Source organism: Dermacentor silvarum, chromosome 2 (genome assembly GCF_013339745.2).
Source record: "Dermacentor silvarum isolate Dsil-2018 chromosome 2, BIME_Dsil_1.4, whole genome shotgun sequence".
NCBI classification, from domain to species: Eukaryota; Metazoa; Arthropoda; class Arachnida; order Ixodida; family Ixodidae; genus Dermacentor; species Dermacentor silvarum.
The window spans coordinates 195,429,682-195,447,354 of NC_051155.1; the positions used below are offsets into that span (position 1 = coordinate 195,429,682).

At 45.0% G+C, this 17,673-nt stretch overlaps 1 protein-coding gene across 1 annotated transcript in view; it reads left to right on the forward strand.

Moving 5' to 3' along the window:
- LOC119440633 (arg8-vasotocin receptor) overlaps window positions 1-17,673 on the forward strand; it is a 37,365-nt gene that overhangs the window by 17,424 nt on the left and 2,268 nt on the right. The window contains exon 2 of the mRNA XM_037705526.2: window positions 9,415-10,403. Coding sequence (XP_037561454.1) covers window positions 9,624-10,403 — 780 coding nt within the window. The 5' untranslated portion in view covers window positions 9,415-9,623. The remainder of the gene's footprint in view (window positions 1-9,414; window positions 10,404-17,673) is intronic.

Consider the following 17,673-nt stretch of genomic DNA (forward strand, 5'->3'; position numbering starts at 1 on the left):
TTACCAATAAATTGTTGTTACATTGTCGCGCATTTTTAACGCGACAGCTTTAAGGGCCCCGTGTCGCAGAAAATTAGTTGTCGGCGTCGGCGGCGTTGTCCGGCCAAGAAAATCATCCCGAACCACTCCGACCACGCAGGCCCTCCGCGTGGCGCAGAAGCGCTGGTAAACTCATTGAATTTCTCAAAGTAAAATGCCTTAGAAAAAATCGTAAAGTACGACTTCACCACAACCTACAGGCATGCTAGCATCGGATTGTAATTTGAATATACGAGAAAACATAATTCTGTTATGGCGGGAACTAGCACACAAACCCCTTTTCAAGCATTTCTACCATTCATACAGTGGCGCGGCCCAATCGGTTGTCCTTGCAAGAACGCCGTTCAGGCGGCGCTCGCCTCCTCAGCAGGGGTGCGCCTAGGCGAAAGTGCAGAAAAAAAGAAAGCTGTAGTTGCCGGGAAGCCTGACAAACAGTCAGAGATCTATCGCGTTCCACTCTTAAAGGCGAAGCTTGGCATCCTCCAAATTTTTTATTCCTCTACATCTGACACTATACCCAAAATATTAATTAATCCTCTTATGCATCACGAAGTAATCTTCGACTGCTCGTGATTCTCTGAACAAATTGTCGCGAGTAAATATATATGCTCAAAGTAAGCCGTAGCGTGTCATGGCGACGATTGAAAGCACGAAAGAACGAGCCGAGAGAAGCTTCGTTTTAAGTATATGTAAGCGAGAAAGTTATGGAATTAGTGAATAGCAAACATTTCCGGCTGCTATCTACATAGCTGAAATAAGGAGCGCCGATGAATTATTTCGTATTATAAAAAACTGTCGAGATTTCAGGTGGAAAACGGCGGAAGCAGATATAAGTATTGTGTTGCTTAAATTACATCCGGAATATTGGGATGGCGGATATTTTTTATTCTTTATTTGATCTACGAAAATATATAACCCCCAGATGAAACACAAAACGAGAGAGCAAACGTGTCTTCATTAAAATTTAGTGATGAGGTACAGAGCTTTCCTCTTGCTTCTGGCATCTGGAGGCCACAGGGATGAGACAGGAGGATTGGGTTTGAAGGGGATGCTGGGCTGAAGCTATACTTCTGCTTACCCTCACTGAACACGAAAAACTAAATAAATTTAAGTTATTTCCGTTGCTTTTTAGAGATTCATTATGATCTTGCACTAAGCTCATTTATATTGCTCACGCACTCGCAAATTTCATCATATTATCTGTAGACAGTTTAAATATCTCGGAGAAGCTTTAGAAAGGAACATACGTATTAAAAGCGTGGAAAAAGAACCAGCATATACCTACGTGAAGCGGTGAGACAAACCTACGGCTAGTACGCAAGCGAAAAGGAATGGTTACAGGGGCCACATTTCTTTGTAATATTACCGTTTCCCTACCTTCGGTAGTACGCAAGAGGCTTCCCTTTTGAGGATATTGGAACTCATGACGCTCAAGCATTTCTTTTTTTTTTTCTTCTTTTTTTTCCTTTTTCGAAGTCGCAATCGTCTAAGTACTCGTAATCCTTTTCAGCCCATGTTTAGTGATAGGTTACCTTCGGTGAAGTTATTTACAAGATTAATCGGGCTCCTTAAGCGTGGTTTACGCTTCATCTACCAGAATATTTCACTGCAGTCCTCAGACTAACTAACGCTCTGCACTATCATTGTCCTAGGAATACGTACAGTTTTCCCATGTATACCCGCCGTATACCGTGCACATTTAACAAGGAGACTCAATAAGCCACGAAAGGTCGCATACTACACGAATGACGCAAGATCTCAAGTATAGAAGCCAACTAGCGTTTCCGTTCCCGTTGCAATCGCCACTCCTTCCTTTTATTAGTTTATTTTTCGCGCTGTTCTTCCTGGGCCTGCGACAGTGGTAATTGGCTTCAGACAACCCAGGGATTTCTCCATCTTTCTTCTAGCTGCCGAGCGACGTCTTTTACTATACTTGGGAAGTGGGTCCAATTTCCCGTTGCGCAAAGCGCGATCAGATTGCTGCTGCAACGGGAACCGCGCACTCAACGCTACTGAAACCCAAGTTCTTGATCGCGTCCTCTCCTGTCGGCGTTCCTATTTGTTTATTTTTGGCGACAAGAGCATGAGGCATCGTTGCACTCTGCTCTTTATTCCTTTAGAAAAACACGAGATGGCACAAGTTATTCTAGATTCGTCGAGGCGCCGACCGTGACGCCGAACGACATGTTTTTCGCACAGAGTTTCAGTGCTTCAAGATCATTGTTTTCACGGGTGGTGAATGAATTCAAATAAAAAAATAATAATGATCAAGAAGTCTCGTCAATTCAGGAACTGATTAAAAAAACGAATATTTATTGAGTTCTTAATGTTGACGTTCCACGCAATCATTATTAATTAATACAACGGTGCGAGCGCCTACGTGTGTTCGTATCTAAAAGGCCTGTTCAGAGAGATTTACTTTTTAGTTCCGTTTAAGTTTCTTTGGCTCTGCCTGCAGCAGCATCAGCAACAAAATGTTTTGGCAATGCCAGCATACTTACTCACAGTTTGTCCCAAGTTTCTGTTCTGATTTATTATTATTTTTTGATGGACTAGTCTCAGTAAGTCGTTTACCTCTTCTTTAACACCAGGGGCCGTAATCACAAAAGCGGCTGACGCTACAATGTATTCATATGTGGAAATCTCAGCCAGTCCAAATGCTGGACATATTATTATAGTGAAGGCAGGTCAGCCATTGGCAAAAAACACCTAGAAACAAAAATCTTTGTGAATTCTCACTTTAGTTACAGCGAGCAGCGCTGTATGGAATATGTGTGCATCTCTTGCAAAGAAATTAAGTGGGATATTGCTCCAGCAACGCAAGAATGACAGAGCACGTTTTCATCAGTTCTATAACATTCTGACACTGCATGTAATTTGAGAGTAACGCACCATTCGGGTGAGATTCGTAGGTAATTTTAGCCCTTGTATAGGTAGCTGTTGTCAGAGGGCGTAGCTGTACACTTCCGTAAAATAGTGAGTGATATTGTGGCTGAACTTAGTTTTCAGTACGATGGGTTTATAAATAAAAACGTCCTGGTTTGACATAGATTCCAGCATGTGTGTTCGATCTCCATAATTTTTAAAACCAAGAGTAAATTTCTGCACTAAAAAAACGAAAAAAAAGAAAACCTCAGGCTTAAACTTTCCTATTCCTTTTCTCAAGGATTCAGCGAATGGCGACGTCGGAATTCGTCACGACTGACTGAGCTTCGAGCAGGGAAATACCAGAGTGTGGAAGATGTTCCTTTTTTCGAAAGCAAATGAACACGTGCATTCTTGGGTGCGAAAATTATAAGAGAAGCCAACGCTGTCAAGGAGAAGTCTTTGCGGCAATAAACACTCACATACCTCGTTGGTCACACCTTGGCGAAATCTTAGTCTCTTCATTGATCACTTATGATCATTGGTCACACCAATACAACGTTGCTGCTTCGTCTTCTTCTCTTGTTTTCTTTGTCGTGTTATTTTTTTTTCTTCTTGTTCTTTTAAAAAAAGCTCTTTGACTTCTGTACACACCAGCTTTTCTCCTCCTCCATTGAGGGTGGAAAATAGGGAGCTACACGTACATAAAAAACACTGCTAATAAATGTCGTTGCTGCACACACAGCTGCAGTTGCCGCAGTTGCTGCTTGGTCCTTCCCGAAAAAGTGGCTCCATCGAAATTCACTGTGTTGCCACTGTTTAGCAACACAACGTTGCTTACTAATAAAAAAAAAGAAAGTGTCCGGCAATTCGCGGACAAAATTCCCGTGTAGGACTCAGCGAGAGAAATCGCGAGTCAACGCATTGTAGGAGTTAAGGGCGGGACGAACGTTAGCCTAGCGACGATTAAAATATTCTGAAAACTATTATAAAGGAAGCGCTCGTGCACCGTAAGCCAGTCTCGCGTCGCTTGATCCGCCTGTAGTAAGCAACATACTCGTCGTCCTCCCTAGAAGAGAGCGAATCGATATAATATGACGAAATATCTGCAGGAACAAGCAAATCGTCAAATTATCCTATGTGCAACGCACCCGCAGTCTGTCGGTGTCAATAAGAGTTCGTGATGCAGAACGCAACGCATACCTAAAAAAAAAAGAGAAGAATCTCGTGAGAGTGGCCGCGTCTCTCAGGAATGCAATTTGTACCGGAATGCGCCTGGAAGAGCGAAGTCGCCGCTCAAGAAGCGTAGATTGCTTCGCAAAAGCGCATTGTGTCGGTCGGCGCCTTTTAACGTGTATGCTGCGCGTAGGACTAGCAGCAACCCTGTAAATCTGAAAAAAAAAGAAGAAAAGATTAATTCTTGACTTTAAATGTAGACATTATTGGAAACTATAAATAAAATTTCAATTCAATGCCAAAATAATAGCTACAATGAGGCGTGTTTTAGATTCCGCCTATATCGTTTCTCTATTATATCTCACTTTTGTAACTGCTGGCGGGTGGTGTTTGCTTTTAGTCACACATGTTTTGATCGCATACGCCTATTAGAAAACCCCTATTTTTAACTCTGAGATATAACGTTAGCGCACAATACCAGGTGTTGTATGAGCGCCAAGAAGTCAAGCGAAATATTTAAAGAAGCGAGGAAGAAAAGTTCACTCTGCGGTGACTCTGGTCATGATAATTCTTTTTGATGAAGGCACGTTTTCCGGTAGGGAAGGGGTGTACCACCTCAAGTGCATATAGGAGATTTCACTCCAACGTATACGAGCATGCTCAGCTGCCGTCTTCGCTTGAGGTAAGCGCTTCGCACATGGCTTTTATAAACACCTTCCGACTACGATTTCTTGCGTTCATCATACGGTTGTTACTGTTTTTTGTTAACCAGGTCAAAGTGAGAAGTTTTGAAGGTAAATATCTCGCTATCCTAGCTCGCTGGCAATTGTAAGAGTGTTCGTATAGGTAGTATTCATCACTAAATCATCATCTTGTCAAAATAATGGAAGCATTAAATATTTACCGAATACCGATGACAAACATTTCTCTTGGTCCATGCCGAAGTTGACAGCTTCACTTCGAAATTGAAGTAGCTGCCCCACCAGAACTTCAACGAAGCCCGAACGCTAAAAAACTTCATCACAGCCTACGTACCCTGGAGTCTTTGTTACGTCCTCAAGTGCCAACTAGCCTCGGCCGCGGCGGATGCAACATTGCTCTGCCACCGCTATGACTGAGTGGGACATTCACGAACGCCTATCCTTTCCGTCGTGAAACGGCCGACACACCAGCGTGCCACACTTGCAGGTCTGAAGAAACTATCGTACACCTGTTGTGCACATGCCCTCATTACTCTCTCCCGCGCATCTCTTCACAGACCGCACTAAGCTAACCGGATTCTAACGGAACATTTCCTAAAACTAAAATTCTTGGACCATGCAGTCACATCCGCAGATGGCGCAGAAAGTTATTTGTGTGCTACTGCAGTTTTTGGTGAACACCGGCCTGAGTGACCAACCGTAGTCCTTCTGTGCGTCCTGCTGCGTGCTCTCAGTGTTGCCTACCGCCCTCTTTTCCTATTTTTGTTCCCCCTTTCCATTACACCCAGTGTACGGTAAGCTCGTCTGATTGATCTCCATAACTTAACTCTCGTTGGTATCTCAGTTTCTTTCTTTAAAACAATTCAGAGCCTTTCCCCTGTCGAGAAAATGCGGGTAAGCGAAGCTTGCGGCAAGATTCAGATACTTTTCCCTGTCGAGAAAATGGGAGTAAGCGAAGCTTGCGGCAAAACGACGCTGTCGCAGGCGTTCCGCTTCGTTTGCCCTAAACTCGGCAAGAGAAGACAATAACGGCCGTCGTAGTCCTGCTTGTATCGTTGTCGTGATTGTTGCGCGCTGCTGAGGATGCCTTCTTCAGCTGATACAGGGAAAAACTCCACGAGTCTTACTGTGCTAATGCACTTGACTCGCCGCGGCACTATGGCGTTGCGTTGCTAAGCACGAGGTCGCGTGTTCGAATCCCGACCACGGTGGCCGCATTAGATGAGGACGAAATGAATAAAAAAAAGAATACTCGTGTAATTAAATTTGGATGCATGTCAGAGAATCCAAGGTGGTCAAAATTATGATACGGCATGCCATGCGGCGTGCCTAGTCATCATATCTTGGTTTTGGAACGTAAAGCCACAGCACTTTGTTTTTAATGATTCCCTTGCTATTGCCCTCCCTTCCTCGCACTTAAGCGTAGCTGCAACTTTCTTTACTGATCGATATTGCATAAAGCATGCAAATTTAATACATCCACTTCAACAGCTAAAGTATTAGTGTATATTAATAGAACAGAGGAGCTGTGAAACACCTTTCGAGAAAGCGGCAGCTTATCCCGTCCCATCGCAACAACGTCGTATGACTCAAGAGACGCTGGGCAAAACGTGCCGCACTTGCGGTGCTCGGTCAGTATGGGCTCCGTACAGTCGAGTTTGGGGCTGCTCTGGCGCCATCTGCCGCAGCGACGCGACAGTATTGGGAAGGTGGCTCCGCATCTCGGCTGGCTCGATGTGTATTCTTTCCCGCGCGCTACACTTCGTCTCGGCCACGTTTGAAGTCGTTTTGCTTTGTTCACCAGCCTCCCTTTCTTTTTTTTTTTTTTTATACGTCTTGCCACGGTGCAATGGCATGCGCTTCATCGGCAAGCGTCGAAATAAACGGAGGTGAAAAAAAAAAGGCAAGTGGAACCGGCGATACTGCTGCGTAAAAGACTGTCCCAACCACGAAGGCCAGCCCGGGATAAAGTTGTACAGGTTTCCTGGCAAGTCTTGCGAAATCGAACGGCTAAAGAAATGAATCGCAGCTGTGAGGAGAGTAAAGTAAGTCAGCTTCTTTCATATTTGTGAGAAGGGTTTGTTTTGTAAACCATGTTACGCATGCGCGTTTCGCAGCTCGTTGTGCGATGAATTCTGATGAATTTTTATGGTTCATTATAACTTATAAAGCTGCCAATAATTTAATTTACAATATTATAACGATTAAATATCTTCGCAAATTGCGCATTTCTTGAGCAGATACAAGGCATTACACTTTTCGCGTGACGGACAGATTGTACTGGCACCTTTCTTTTATCCAGCGGCCGTGGTACTGGGCTATATACTCACCAAAGATTGCTTACGCATTAAAAAGACCGGATAAATAAGGGCTCATTTGTCTCACTTGCCGCGCAAAGCGACTCGTAGTTGCGCGGATTAGGTCGGCAAGTAAGTCCCGGTTCCGTGTTCAGCAGTGAGCTCCTATATGACAGACGGCTTACCAACTGCTTTAAAACCACAAAAGCTTTCGTTTGGCGGCGTGCCAGACGACGACGAAGTACACAACGTTAGAGCACCACGGTGTCACATGGTCAGTGTCAATCAAGATCGCGCCCGATCCGGATCACATTTCTCAATTTCTATCAAGCGTGGTCACTGCCACACAGTCCAACAATCTGAATCGAGTTAGTTTAGCTCACTCGACATGACTGTGCTGACGACAGCCTACGAGTGACTGTGTAGCTGCACGCGGTCCAGATCGAGCTGTATGACAATCTAAAGTAACAGTGTGACACCAAATGATAGGCCGTGGCGTACAACACGCCCGAGCGAAATGAGGCATGCATTGCCAACAGTGAGGCGTCGATTAAAAGTCGGTCAACTACAACGTTTCCAGGGTGCCAGTTAGTGACTTAGCTTTTAGTGTAACAGTAGGCTTTACTCACGTGAAGGATGATTTCGTACAGTTGCTTTTCCTGCTGCGAACGGCACTTCGCGTGAGCGTCCACGCCGTCCACTTCTTTCACAGAGGTAACATGCGAAGTAGCGTAGAGCTTGTCTCCGCTGGTTAACACTGCCCCATGAAAGTACTCGTCTATTCCTTTAATAGGCCTGAACCCCGCAAGAACTATTTGCGACATCACAGAGGGCTACGCTTGCACTTTCACGTACACACACGCACAAAAAAGAAAAAAAAAGACGGCGGATCGCGGATACACGTGCGGCTTTCGGAGACGTGTATATCTTACGTAGTTTCGAAATCTCGCGGTCTTCCCACCTTCCCAGTTTCGCGCCACCCGCCACATACGGCGCTGAGCATCGCTGCACTGCTGCTGCGCAGCAGCGCCGCCTGTTCACTGTACGGAGCCTACCGGGGCGTTTCTAAGCTTCAGCGATGCAATGCCACTTATTTGTGAAGCAACACATTCGACGTGTAAGGATTCAAGTGTTGGAAGCCGATTGACTCCTTTTCAATGTACAATTTTCTGGCGAAAATCGTCGGCATAAGAGGCTCTTTCGGGGTACTGGAGTAAAACAATCTTAAATAGCCTGCAATCTACGCTTTATCGCATTTATTTGATAATGAAATTGAATTATTCCAGCACAAGACCATGCGGGGGTCTATCACTTGACAATTTAGGTTGGAAACAAGAGCTTCATTGCGCTTACATCATATACGAAGCGCGACGACGCATTTATTTGTGTTTGCTTGTGTACGGGCTGACATTTGCATCCGCACTCACGTACGTGTGTGCGTGTCCGTGCGTGCGTGCGTGTGTAATAATAAATTATGGGGTTTTACGTGCCAAAACCACGATCTGATTGTCAGGCATGCCGTAGTGGGTGACTCCGGAAATTTGGACCACCTGGGGTTCTTTAACGTGCACCTAAATCTAAGTACACGGGTGTTTTCGCCTTGCGCCCCCATCGAAATGCGGCCGCCGTGGCCGGGATTCGATCCCGCTACCTCGTGCTCAGCAGCCCAACACCATAGCCACTGAGCAACCACGGCGGGTGTGTGTGTGTGTGTGTGTGTGTGTGTGTGTGTGTGTGTGTGTGTGTGTGCGTGTGCGTGTGCGTTCGTGTGCGTGTGTGTGTGTGGGGGGGGGGGGGATTTTTATCTATGAGAGAGAGAGAGAGTCCGTTTGTATGTACGATATGTGCAAGCGCTTGGATTGGCAATCGTGCGCGTTTGTATATGCGTATATCTTTAAATGTGTGGATGTCGATGCTGTGTCCCAGTATGACGAAGAGGCAATGTCGCATTTAGACCACTCCTCACACTTGAAAATCAAGAAGTGCGTGTCATAGCAAAGTTGGACCACAAGATGCATGCCACAAATATGATTTTACGAAGATCCCTTAACAGATGTTTTTCCCATAGCTTATTATTTCTTTATTTTCCAGCGAGCCAAATGACGCAGTTTCATTTACTTTCCAAATTTGCGATCAGCCGAGATCACCGCGAAGCGTTTTGTGACCTAAGACAGGCGACAATTATTGCTGAAAGGAAACAGCCGTAGGAAGGAAACCAATGGTTGAAAATATATCACATTTCTTATTTTTCGTGTTGTCGCACAAAAAAGAAAAAAAACGTAATTTCCAATTGCAATATTAAATACGTTGCCTTTTTTTTTCACTTTCCGTTACAGGAGCATTCCAGGGATGTGAGGAATCAGCCATGAGAGATGTCCTGATATACGTCCGACATCGATTTGTGCTTTGGCGAGAGGATTGTACTGATAGCATGGCTGCAGACGTCTTGAAGAAAAGTACGTGCTTTCACACTACCAGTGGCACGGCGATTCAAGCACAAATGCCACAATGCAGCATGTAAGGTCGGCCTAAATATTAAGAAAGCATGACAGCGGCAGCAAGTGACAGTATTACCATGAACTATGATCACCTGAGCGGTACTACCGCCACCTTCCTCCTGGATAACGTCACCGACGCCAACTTCAGCCCCGAGGACGTCCTGGGCCCCCGTTACCACAAGAGAGCGCGCATCGTCATCATCATCATCATGATTGTCACCTCTATTGTGGGCAACAGCATTGTCTGCTGGAAGCTCCTCGTTAAGCGACGTCATCGTCGCGTTTCCAAGGCCAGGGTGCTCTTTCTTAATCTGGCGATTGCGGACCTCTTGGTGGCATGCATCACGATGACGTCACAGGTTGTGTGGGAGGTGATGGGCAGGGTATGGATTGCGGGCGACACCTTCTGCCGCTTCTTCAAGTTCCTACAGACGTTCGCGCTCGTATCGTCCTCCTACATGTTAGTGGCCATCGCTCTGGACAGGCACATCGCCATCGCCACCCCTTTGGCACCCAGCCCTGATCCGTGGAAGTTGGCGGCCATCACGTGGTTTGCTTCTTGTATACCCTCACTGCCAAACGTGTACGTGTTTCACAGCGTGGAGGTGGCACCGGGAATGTGCTTCTGCGCGTCCATATTCTACGACCGCGACGTGCCGCTGTATCACCGCCAGGTCTACATGGCATTTGTTTTCTTCATGGTGTTTCTGGTTCCACTCGTACTGCTCGTGTCCTTCTATACGGGCATCCTTTGGGCCATGTGGAAGCATAGTTCTAGCAGCGGCAAAGTGGGTCAGCAAACGACTTCCTCCCTTCCGCGAGCGAAGGTGAGTTGATATTCTGAGATATGCAAAGCACTGCTGTTTGCTTTCACTGTTTTTAGAGCTGCATCACTGGTTTATTGTGACTAGGATAAAGGGGGGGGGGGGGGGGGGGCTCCGAAATTATTATGCCTACGCAGGTCTTATTGACAAAGAGTTGAAAGTCGCCCAGAGTTCAGGAAACTGATGTCACGCTACTATAGTTGCTAGTCATTGAGTGGCTACCAAACCAATGTCAAGCGGCAAAGTGAGGAATATTCAACTGACAGAAAATACGCGTATTTTGTGTTCGTATTTGCGAGTGCTTGTTTATTCGTTTTTTCGTCCTCCTCCAGAAAGTGGCCGATCAATAACGCTAACTGATTAGTCGTTGGGTAGACTCATCCGCTCTTCCGCTAATAAATCACGCACTTTTATAATTCGTGTCTGAGTAGATCTCTTGCGATGGCGAGAAATATACAATAACTCGTTGTGTAAAGGTATAAACAAATTGAAACATCCGTCCGTAACAGTGCGAATGTGCAGGAACTATTAAAATGACATGAAGTAAACATTAAAGAACTGATCACAGCATGCACCGGACGTACATTCTGTGATCGATAGCAAATATTGATACATTGAGACGATTGTGAATACAAGTGCTACATCTAAAGAATTACGAGAAATTAAACCTAAACGGTAATTACAGAACCATAAACGGCTGTTCATGGTAAGTTTTAAAGCACTACGATATTATCTGCTTCCACTGTTCCCGCGTGTTTCTTTAACATTACAATGAGAACTCGGTGCCTTGGAGGCGCCAACATGTCCTCCAATTAATGTTAATAATGAAATACCAGCGCTAAGAAGTAACAGTAGCCATTTATTATACCTTTTATTTAGAAAATAACTGTAGACTTCACACTTAGCAGGGATCACACAGTATTTTGCTATATCGTTGTCCAGAAAGCCCGTTGCTCCGAAATTTGTGAGAGAAAAAAAAGATGTGGTATAAGTGGCTAAGCGCCCAAAGAATTTCGTGTCCCCATCACCACTCAAAACGCAGAGATGTCAAGGTTCCAAGGTTCCAACTTTTGCCGAAAGCGATTACATTCGCGCCGCATTTCATGCTTTTATTTCTTTGTTTGTGACCAACTTTTTGCTACGAGAAAAACAACACAAGGTTGTTCTTGTGTATAAAACTATCGCACTTCCTTATCCAGTAAACAGAAAAAGAAAGGAAACATGTACAGGGAGGCAGTCAGGTTAAACTGAGGTATAGCTCTGGTTGGCAACACTGCACGGTCGTAAAGGCTAAGGTATGTAAGGTTTATCCATGGAGCAAAAACCACCTTTAGCATGACAGCTCAAAATCAAGCAGAAATTAAAGCCGAGTACATGTTAGGCGTAGGGTGACCCTGTAATCCAACGTTCAACACACCATAATACGCTCAACTCAACCCAGCGCGCAACCAGAACGAACAGCTCGGTCTCCATCATACTGACGGCGTTGGCGACTGCACTGTAAAAAATGCAGTAATGTTGAACGGCAAAGTGAGATAAATGTGCGTGTGCGCAGTACCAACCGTATACAGTACGCTTTCATTACCGTCCGGCCCTTAAGCGCCAGCTGCTGAGATCAACACGCTAAAACGTGAGGGCCTCCATCAGATTAATGATCTTCGTCGCTTCGTCGTATGTAACCAAACTTTACACCGACAGTTAGTGATGTTTGATGGTAGCTTGCATATGCTGTATCACAGCGCCGTTCCTTCTACGACCTTCTCCAACCCTTTTTTTTTTCTTGATTTGTTTATGAATCCAATGGCTGCGCGCACACTTCATGATTTCCACGTGGCGCCCACATACTTTATTTAGTCAGTGCTTGAGATGCGCGTTTTCGCCACACAAGATTGGCGTCTCACGAGCAGAAAACCGTCTGCATGTGTAGCTTCTTGTAGTATAAGTAGCAGTGCCGCAAGTAAACTGTGTGAACATTTAGTTGTTATGGCACAATGAACAGTAGAGGCACTATAGAATCCTCAGTGCGGAGCCAACTTCACAATAAAAAGCACTTTCTCACATTCTCCCCCCTATAGTAGCGAGGAGCCTGAATGTTTCCGAAAGACTAAGATGGCGGCATAGTAAGAAAAGTTTCGTTATCCAAAAGGAGAGTCTAGACGGGCTAGCGTGATCGGAGGTAAATGAAAAGGGTCGTTCTGGAAGTAGAGCTTCATTATAAGTAATGAAGAGTGCAGCTGGAGTAGGAAAAATGCACACGAGACTGAGTCACGCGAACTTGTTGGTCACAGACTCTACGCGTATTGTGACACCGCGTGTGCGTGCGATCCTTTATCGGAAGACTCACGCCATTCTCTTCTATAGGCCTGGCATTCTACTCCAATGTAGTAGAGACAAACGAAACCACAAACCAAACAGAAACATCCACAAACAGAAACAATAGCGACTACGTCTACTGGAACAACGTGTTTTATTAGGCCTCGTTTCTCAACTGGTCATCAACGCTTTCGTAGCCCGCAGCGAGAAAACGACGCATTACCACCGGCTCAAAATTAACGGATGTCACAACGAAGACGAACACAGATTCCAACAACAGCCTGTGAGAGGCGTCGGGGATGCAAACACAAATGACATGACCTAGGACCTTCGAAACGTTACGCATTGGTAGTAAAGCAAAGCAGAAGTTATGCAAGATGCCGTAGTAGCGGGCTCCGGATTATTTTCGACCACTCGGCACTTTTTAATGTGTATCTACGGCAGTGTACAGGAGCGTTCTTGCATTCCATCATTACTGCAATGCGGCCGCAGCAGCCGCATAGCCTGTAATTGAACGCACGACCGCGTGCTCAGCCGCAGAGCACGACATCTATTGAGCCACCACGGTGAGTATACTTTAGCGAAGAGCAGCTCAGATTAATTGTTACTACATCTGGACAACGAATAACCGTGGCGCTGAAAAATAAACGAAGGCGCGGGAAATGACAAATTGTTTTCGTTTGTGACGACTTCTTTATAGAGAAGCAAGACGCTTATAAACGTTGCGATCACACCTGTGAAAGAGGCAGCGAAGCCTACATGAAGTACCCTTAACAGCTCTCACTGTAAAAATCTTTCTTGAATAAAGGTTCGCTATATTCAGTAAATTACAGGTACTACAAGCACTCTTATCGTTCTTTGCCAAGCTATAACGTTCTTGATGCGGTCAAATGTGAGAGAAGCAGGACTACCTACCACAATCTTCGCATTTATTCCACGCGCGTGCGACACGTGGTAAACGAAAAGTAATAAAGTAAATGCGACCGACCCATCGAAGCAGGGCGGGGGACACTGTGTAGCCGAGTCATTTGAGAGCGAGTAATGGAAGCGAAAAACACATGAAAATGGAAAGCAAAGCAAACAGAATCGAGAAACACGTAAAAATGGAAAGCCAGGCAAAAATAGATGTTATGCGAAGCAGTGTGTGGGGAGCCTATACCAAGTTAGCGAAACGACCATGAAAGCACCAAGACGTACGTGGCTCTTTCATGACTTACATGACACGCATGTCATGACATTCATGTCATGAGTCCTCCGGAGTCCCTTTAACTACACCTAAGAGACCTTAAGGCCTTAGTCATGCTCAGGACTATGACTTCGACCATCAACCTTTAGCGTTTTCCGTCACTTACCACATCCCAACCCATTACATTGGTTTTTGAGTGTTAATATTTTTTGCTGAGTCATTGTCATTTTTGCTGAGTCATGCTCATGAATATGACTTCTGCAGCCATCCTTTAGTGTATCCTTCACTTAGTACCCACGTCCGAAACCATTTCAGTGGTTTTGAGTGTTAATCTGTTTGCGCTGAGTCATTGTCATTTTTGCTGAGTCATGCTTATGACTATGACTTCTATAACCATCCTTTAGTGTACATCCTTTAGTGTTTTCTTCACTTGTAACCACGTGAGAATGCATTTCGGTGGTTTTGAGTGTTAATCTTCTTTCGCTGAGTCAGTCATTTTTGCTGAGTCATGGTCATGACTTTGGCTTCTATCACAATCCTTCAGTGTTTCGTTCACTTAGTGCCCACGTTCGAACCCATTTCAGTGGTTCTTTAGTATTAATCTTTTTTCGCTGAGTCATTGTCATTTTTTCTCAGTCATGGTCATGACTATGATTTCTACCATCATCTTTTAGTGTTTCCTTCACTTAGTGCCGTCGTCCGAACCAATTTTAGTGGTTTTTGAGTGTTGATCTTTTTCGCTAGACAATTGTCATGACCTACATGACACGCATCTCATGACAGTCATGTCATGACATATCATTTATGTTCGTCATATACTCTTGTCATAGTATGCCAAGTTTGGTACATACCGAGTTAACGAAACAACCATGAGAGCACAATGACGTAGGCAGCTTGATAGATACTGTCAAAGTAGCAAATGTTCTCCAAGAAATACTTCGCATTTAATAATATCATGCAGAAGCCCTTCAGTATTCTTTAAGCGCCCGGCACCCGTTTCAGACCTCCTGGAAAATGAAACGACGAGCAAGCAGCACAGTATAGAGTGAATTACATTATTTCCCTATGTTTATCTTTATCTATGACTCCTTCAGTAGAAGCCAGCCGCCCCTTACGTGCGTTTTTTTTTTTTTTTTTGATCGGATGCAAATGGGTGTTTTTCTGCTCTGCACTTCGATGGTTAGGGGATGCCATACACCAGTGTTTCTTAAACTGTGGGCCATGAGCCCCAGTTGGGTCATGAATCTTTTTATGGGGGTCATGGAGGACCCAACTGTCGCTATCACCAATGACGGGGATGCCTCTTACCAACCTTTGACGGCAAGCTTTGAACTATCCACTTGTCTTTTCGCACTCTTTCGTTTATCGGTGCAAGATGACGAAATTTTGCCTGGGTGGCTGTCAAAGAAATGCTATCTCATTTAGCCTTCGAGTCTCAAGTGGTAAACTACATCTTTCTCATTAAAATACATCATTAAATCAATCCTTGTTAAAGAACATTAACAAGCAATGTTGGTAGCTCTATCAGCGTAGGTTAATGTCTTTCAAATGTATTAAACAGTAGATGCATGCGGCGTCATCGAAAAAAGTAACACGTCTTATAAAGGTGGGGGTCATTGAATGTTTGGCAATTTTCCAATGGGTCACATATTGGAAAAGTCTGGGAAACACTGCCATACGTACTTAAGTGCAGCGTGGCGGAGGGCGCGGTCAGTTATCTTTTCTGTTGCACTTGCATTATTATTATTTGGTTTGTACACATATAACACAAGGACACGAAGGAAATATGGAGGGAGCAAGCTGACAACTGCCAACGAGAGGGGCAGAACGCCTGCCTACTCTTTCAGGAGAAGGCAGGCACTTTTACGTCAGGCCCATCAAATACGGTGCATTTAACCTTGTGGTAAATAGGTAATGTATCACTTGCACCCGAAAGCTTTCCTCTTTCACCGAGATCACAGACTGACAGTTCGTCTATGCGCCAATTCACCGCGTGAATATTGTTCCCAGAAAGCAATTCGCGACTCTTGATGGGACCTCCATTTAGTAAGGAAGAGTTGCCCTCTCTACCTTTCACCTCTTATTTTCCTTCCTTCCTTCCTTCAGCTAGTAGTCTAAGAAAATAGCATAGCTTACGTTAAAGGGTTTTCTTTAATTAGTTGCCAAAAGGCGAGGAGTGCGCCGAAGTGGAGAGAGTTTAGGTGGGTCCACGCTAGCGCACTGACAGTAGATAAACAGTTTGGGAGGGCGGTGCCGGCGTCTGCGATTGGTCCACTTCCTCTTGCATAGCTTGCAGTGGCTGGTCGATGGCATGCAACGGAAGGTTAAAAATGCCGATAAATGGATGCTCAAGGAAGAGTTTACAGAGCGACGTCGCATACGTGCCGAAAGGTCTCGACAACGTATACCGCCACGCAAAAACATTTCTGCTGTGCTGAGAAATCCATTATGCACCTCCGACTCCGAATATCTATATCGACAAAGCGTTTTTGTATTCCTTTGGGCGCGGGCAATCTCCGGCTATTGCAAAAACATTTCAGCTTTGTTCGGCATATTAATGTATGTTTGGGTGCGTACACGTCACTTTGACATGATGACTTCTCGCGGATTTGTGACATGCGTACGCTAAAGACAGACGAAGTGGAGCCCAAAAAATTTTGACCAAGAGCGGTGGGCTAATGGCGAAAAAAAGCGTTGAATAGGAAATAATAATTTTTCTGTTCGGCCTAATCACACATAATCACTTTTCTACACGTCACATCATAAGGGGATATTTTCGTGGTTTTCGCAACGTCGCGTGATAGAAAAGCGAAAGGTAGGTGGCCCGAAAACTTTTTGACCAGCCGTGGAAATCTATGGCGGAAATGGAATAGAAACAGATTGGAATAGCTGTTACGTTACAGCGCTCCAGACTGCTCGGCTGCAGAAGCCGAATATTTAACACGAAAGGTTTCCTGCCTGGCTCGAGCGAAAATCTTTACCACGTCACGCAATAATCATCACGTAAATCTACGTGATCGCGATACATTACGATCATGTGCTCACCTGATGGTTACGAAAGTCGGCACGGAAAGCTTAGAAACTGTTTGCTTTATTAAATACATTTTGCCGTTCATGGCGTATATTTGTTGTATGAAGATATTTATGCTTCATGTGTTTTATCGCTGAGTACTTCCGTAGAAAACAAGGCAAAGCAGCATGTGCACCAGTAAGGCTACTAAGGATAGTAGTTCTCGGAAGTGTCTTGCGGTCTGATTCAGCATCTACGGGCGACGGCGTTCATGACAATTTTTCGAGTGTGATCCCCGACAACCATCACAGATCGGTGGCCTTGCCACGTCTCACGCCTTTTTCGCACGCCTACGATCACCTTTAAGCATGAGCATGCGGGTGCGGGCGCGATGCCGCCTCGATCAGCTCTAACGATGCAGTTTCGCCACATGCGCACTCACCGTCGCGTCATATGACGCCTGGAAGCCTCCTAGACACTGTCTACGCTGCGCAACGCCACTGTCTACGCTGCTTGCTATCGCTGTCACTGCTACGCCCTTCGGGCGAAACGGTAGTTAACAGAAGACTGGTGGACAATTGTATTTATGGACTTGTTTTTGTGAATGTGCAAAAAAGCTGCCACTGCTTTTTAGAATACAGGTAGCACTTTCGTGTTGTAGTTCATTCCTCTGACAGAGGTATCAACCAATTGTTTTGCATTCCACATAATTCGTAAACTATTTCCATGACGTATATGAGGTCCCATAGGAACGCGGCACCATG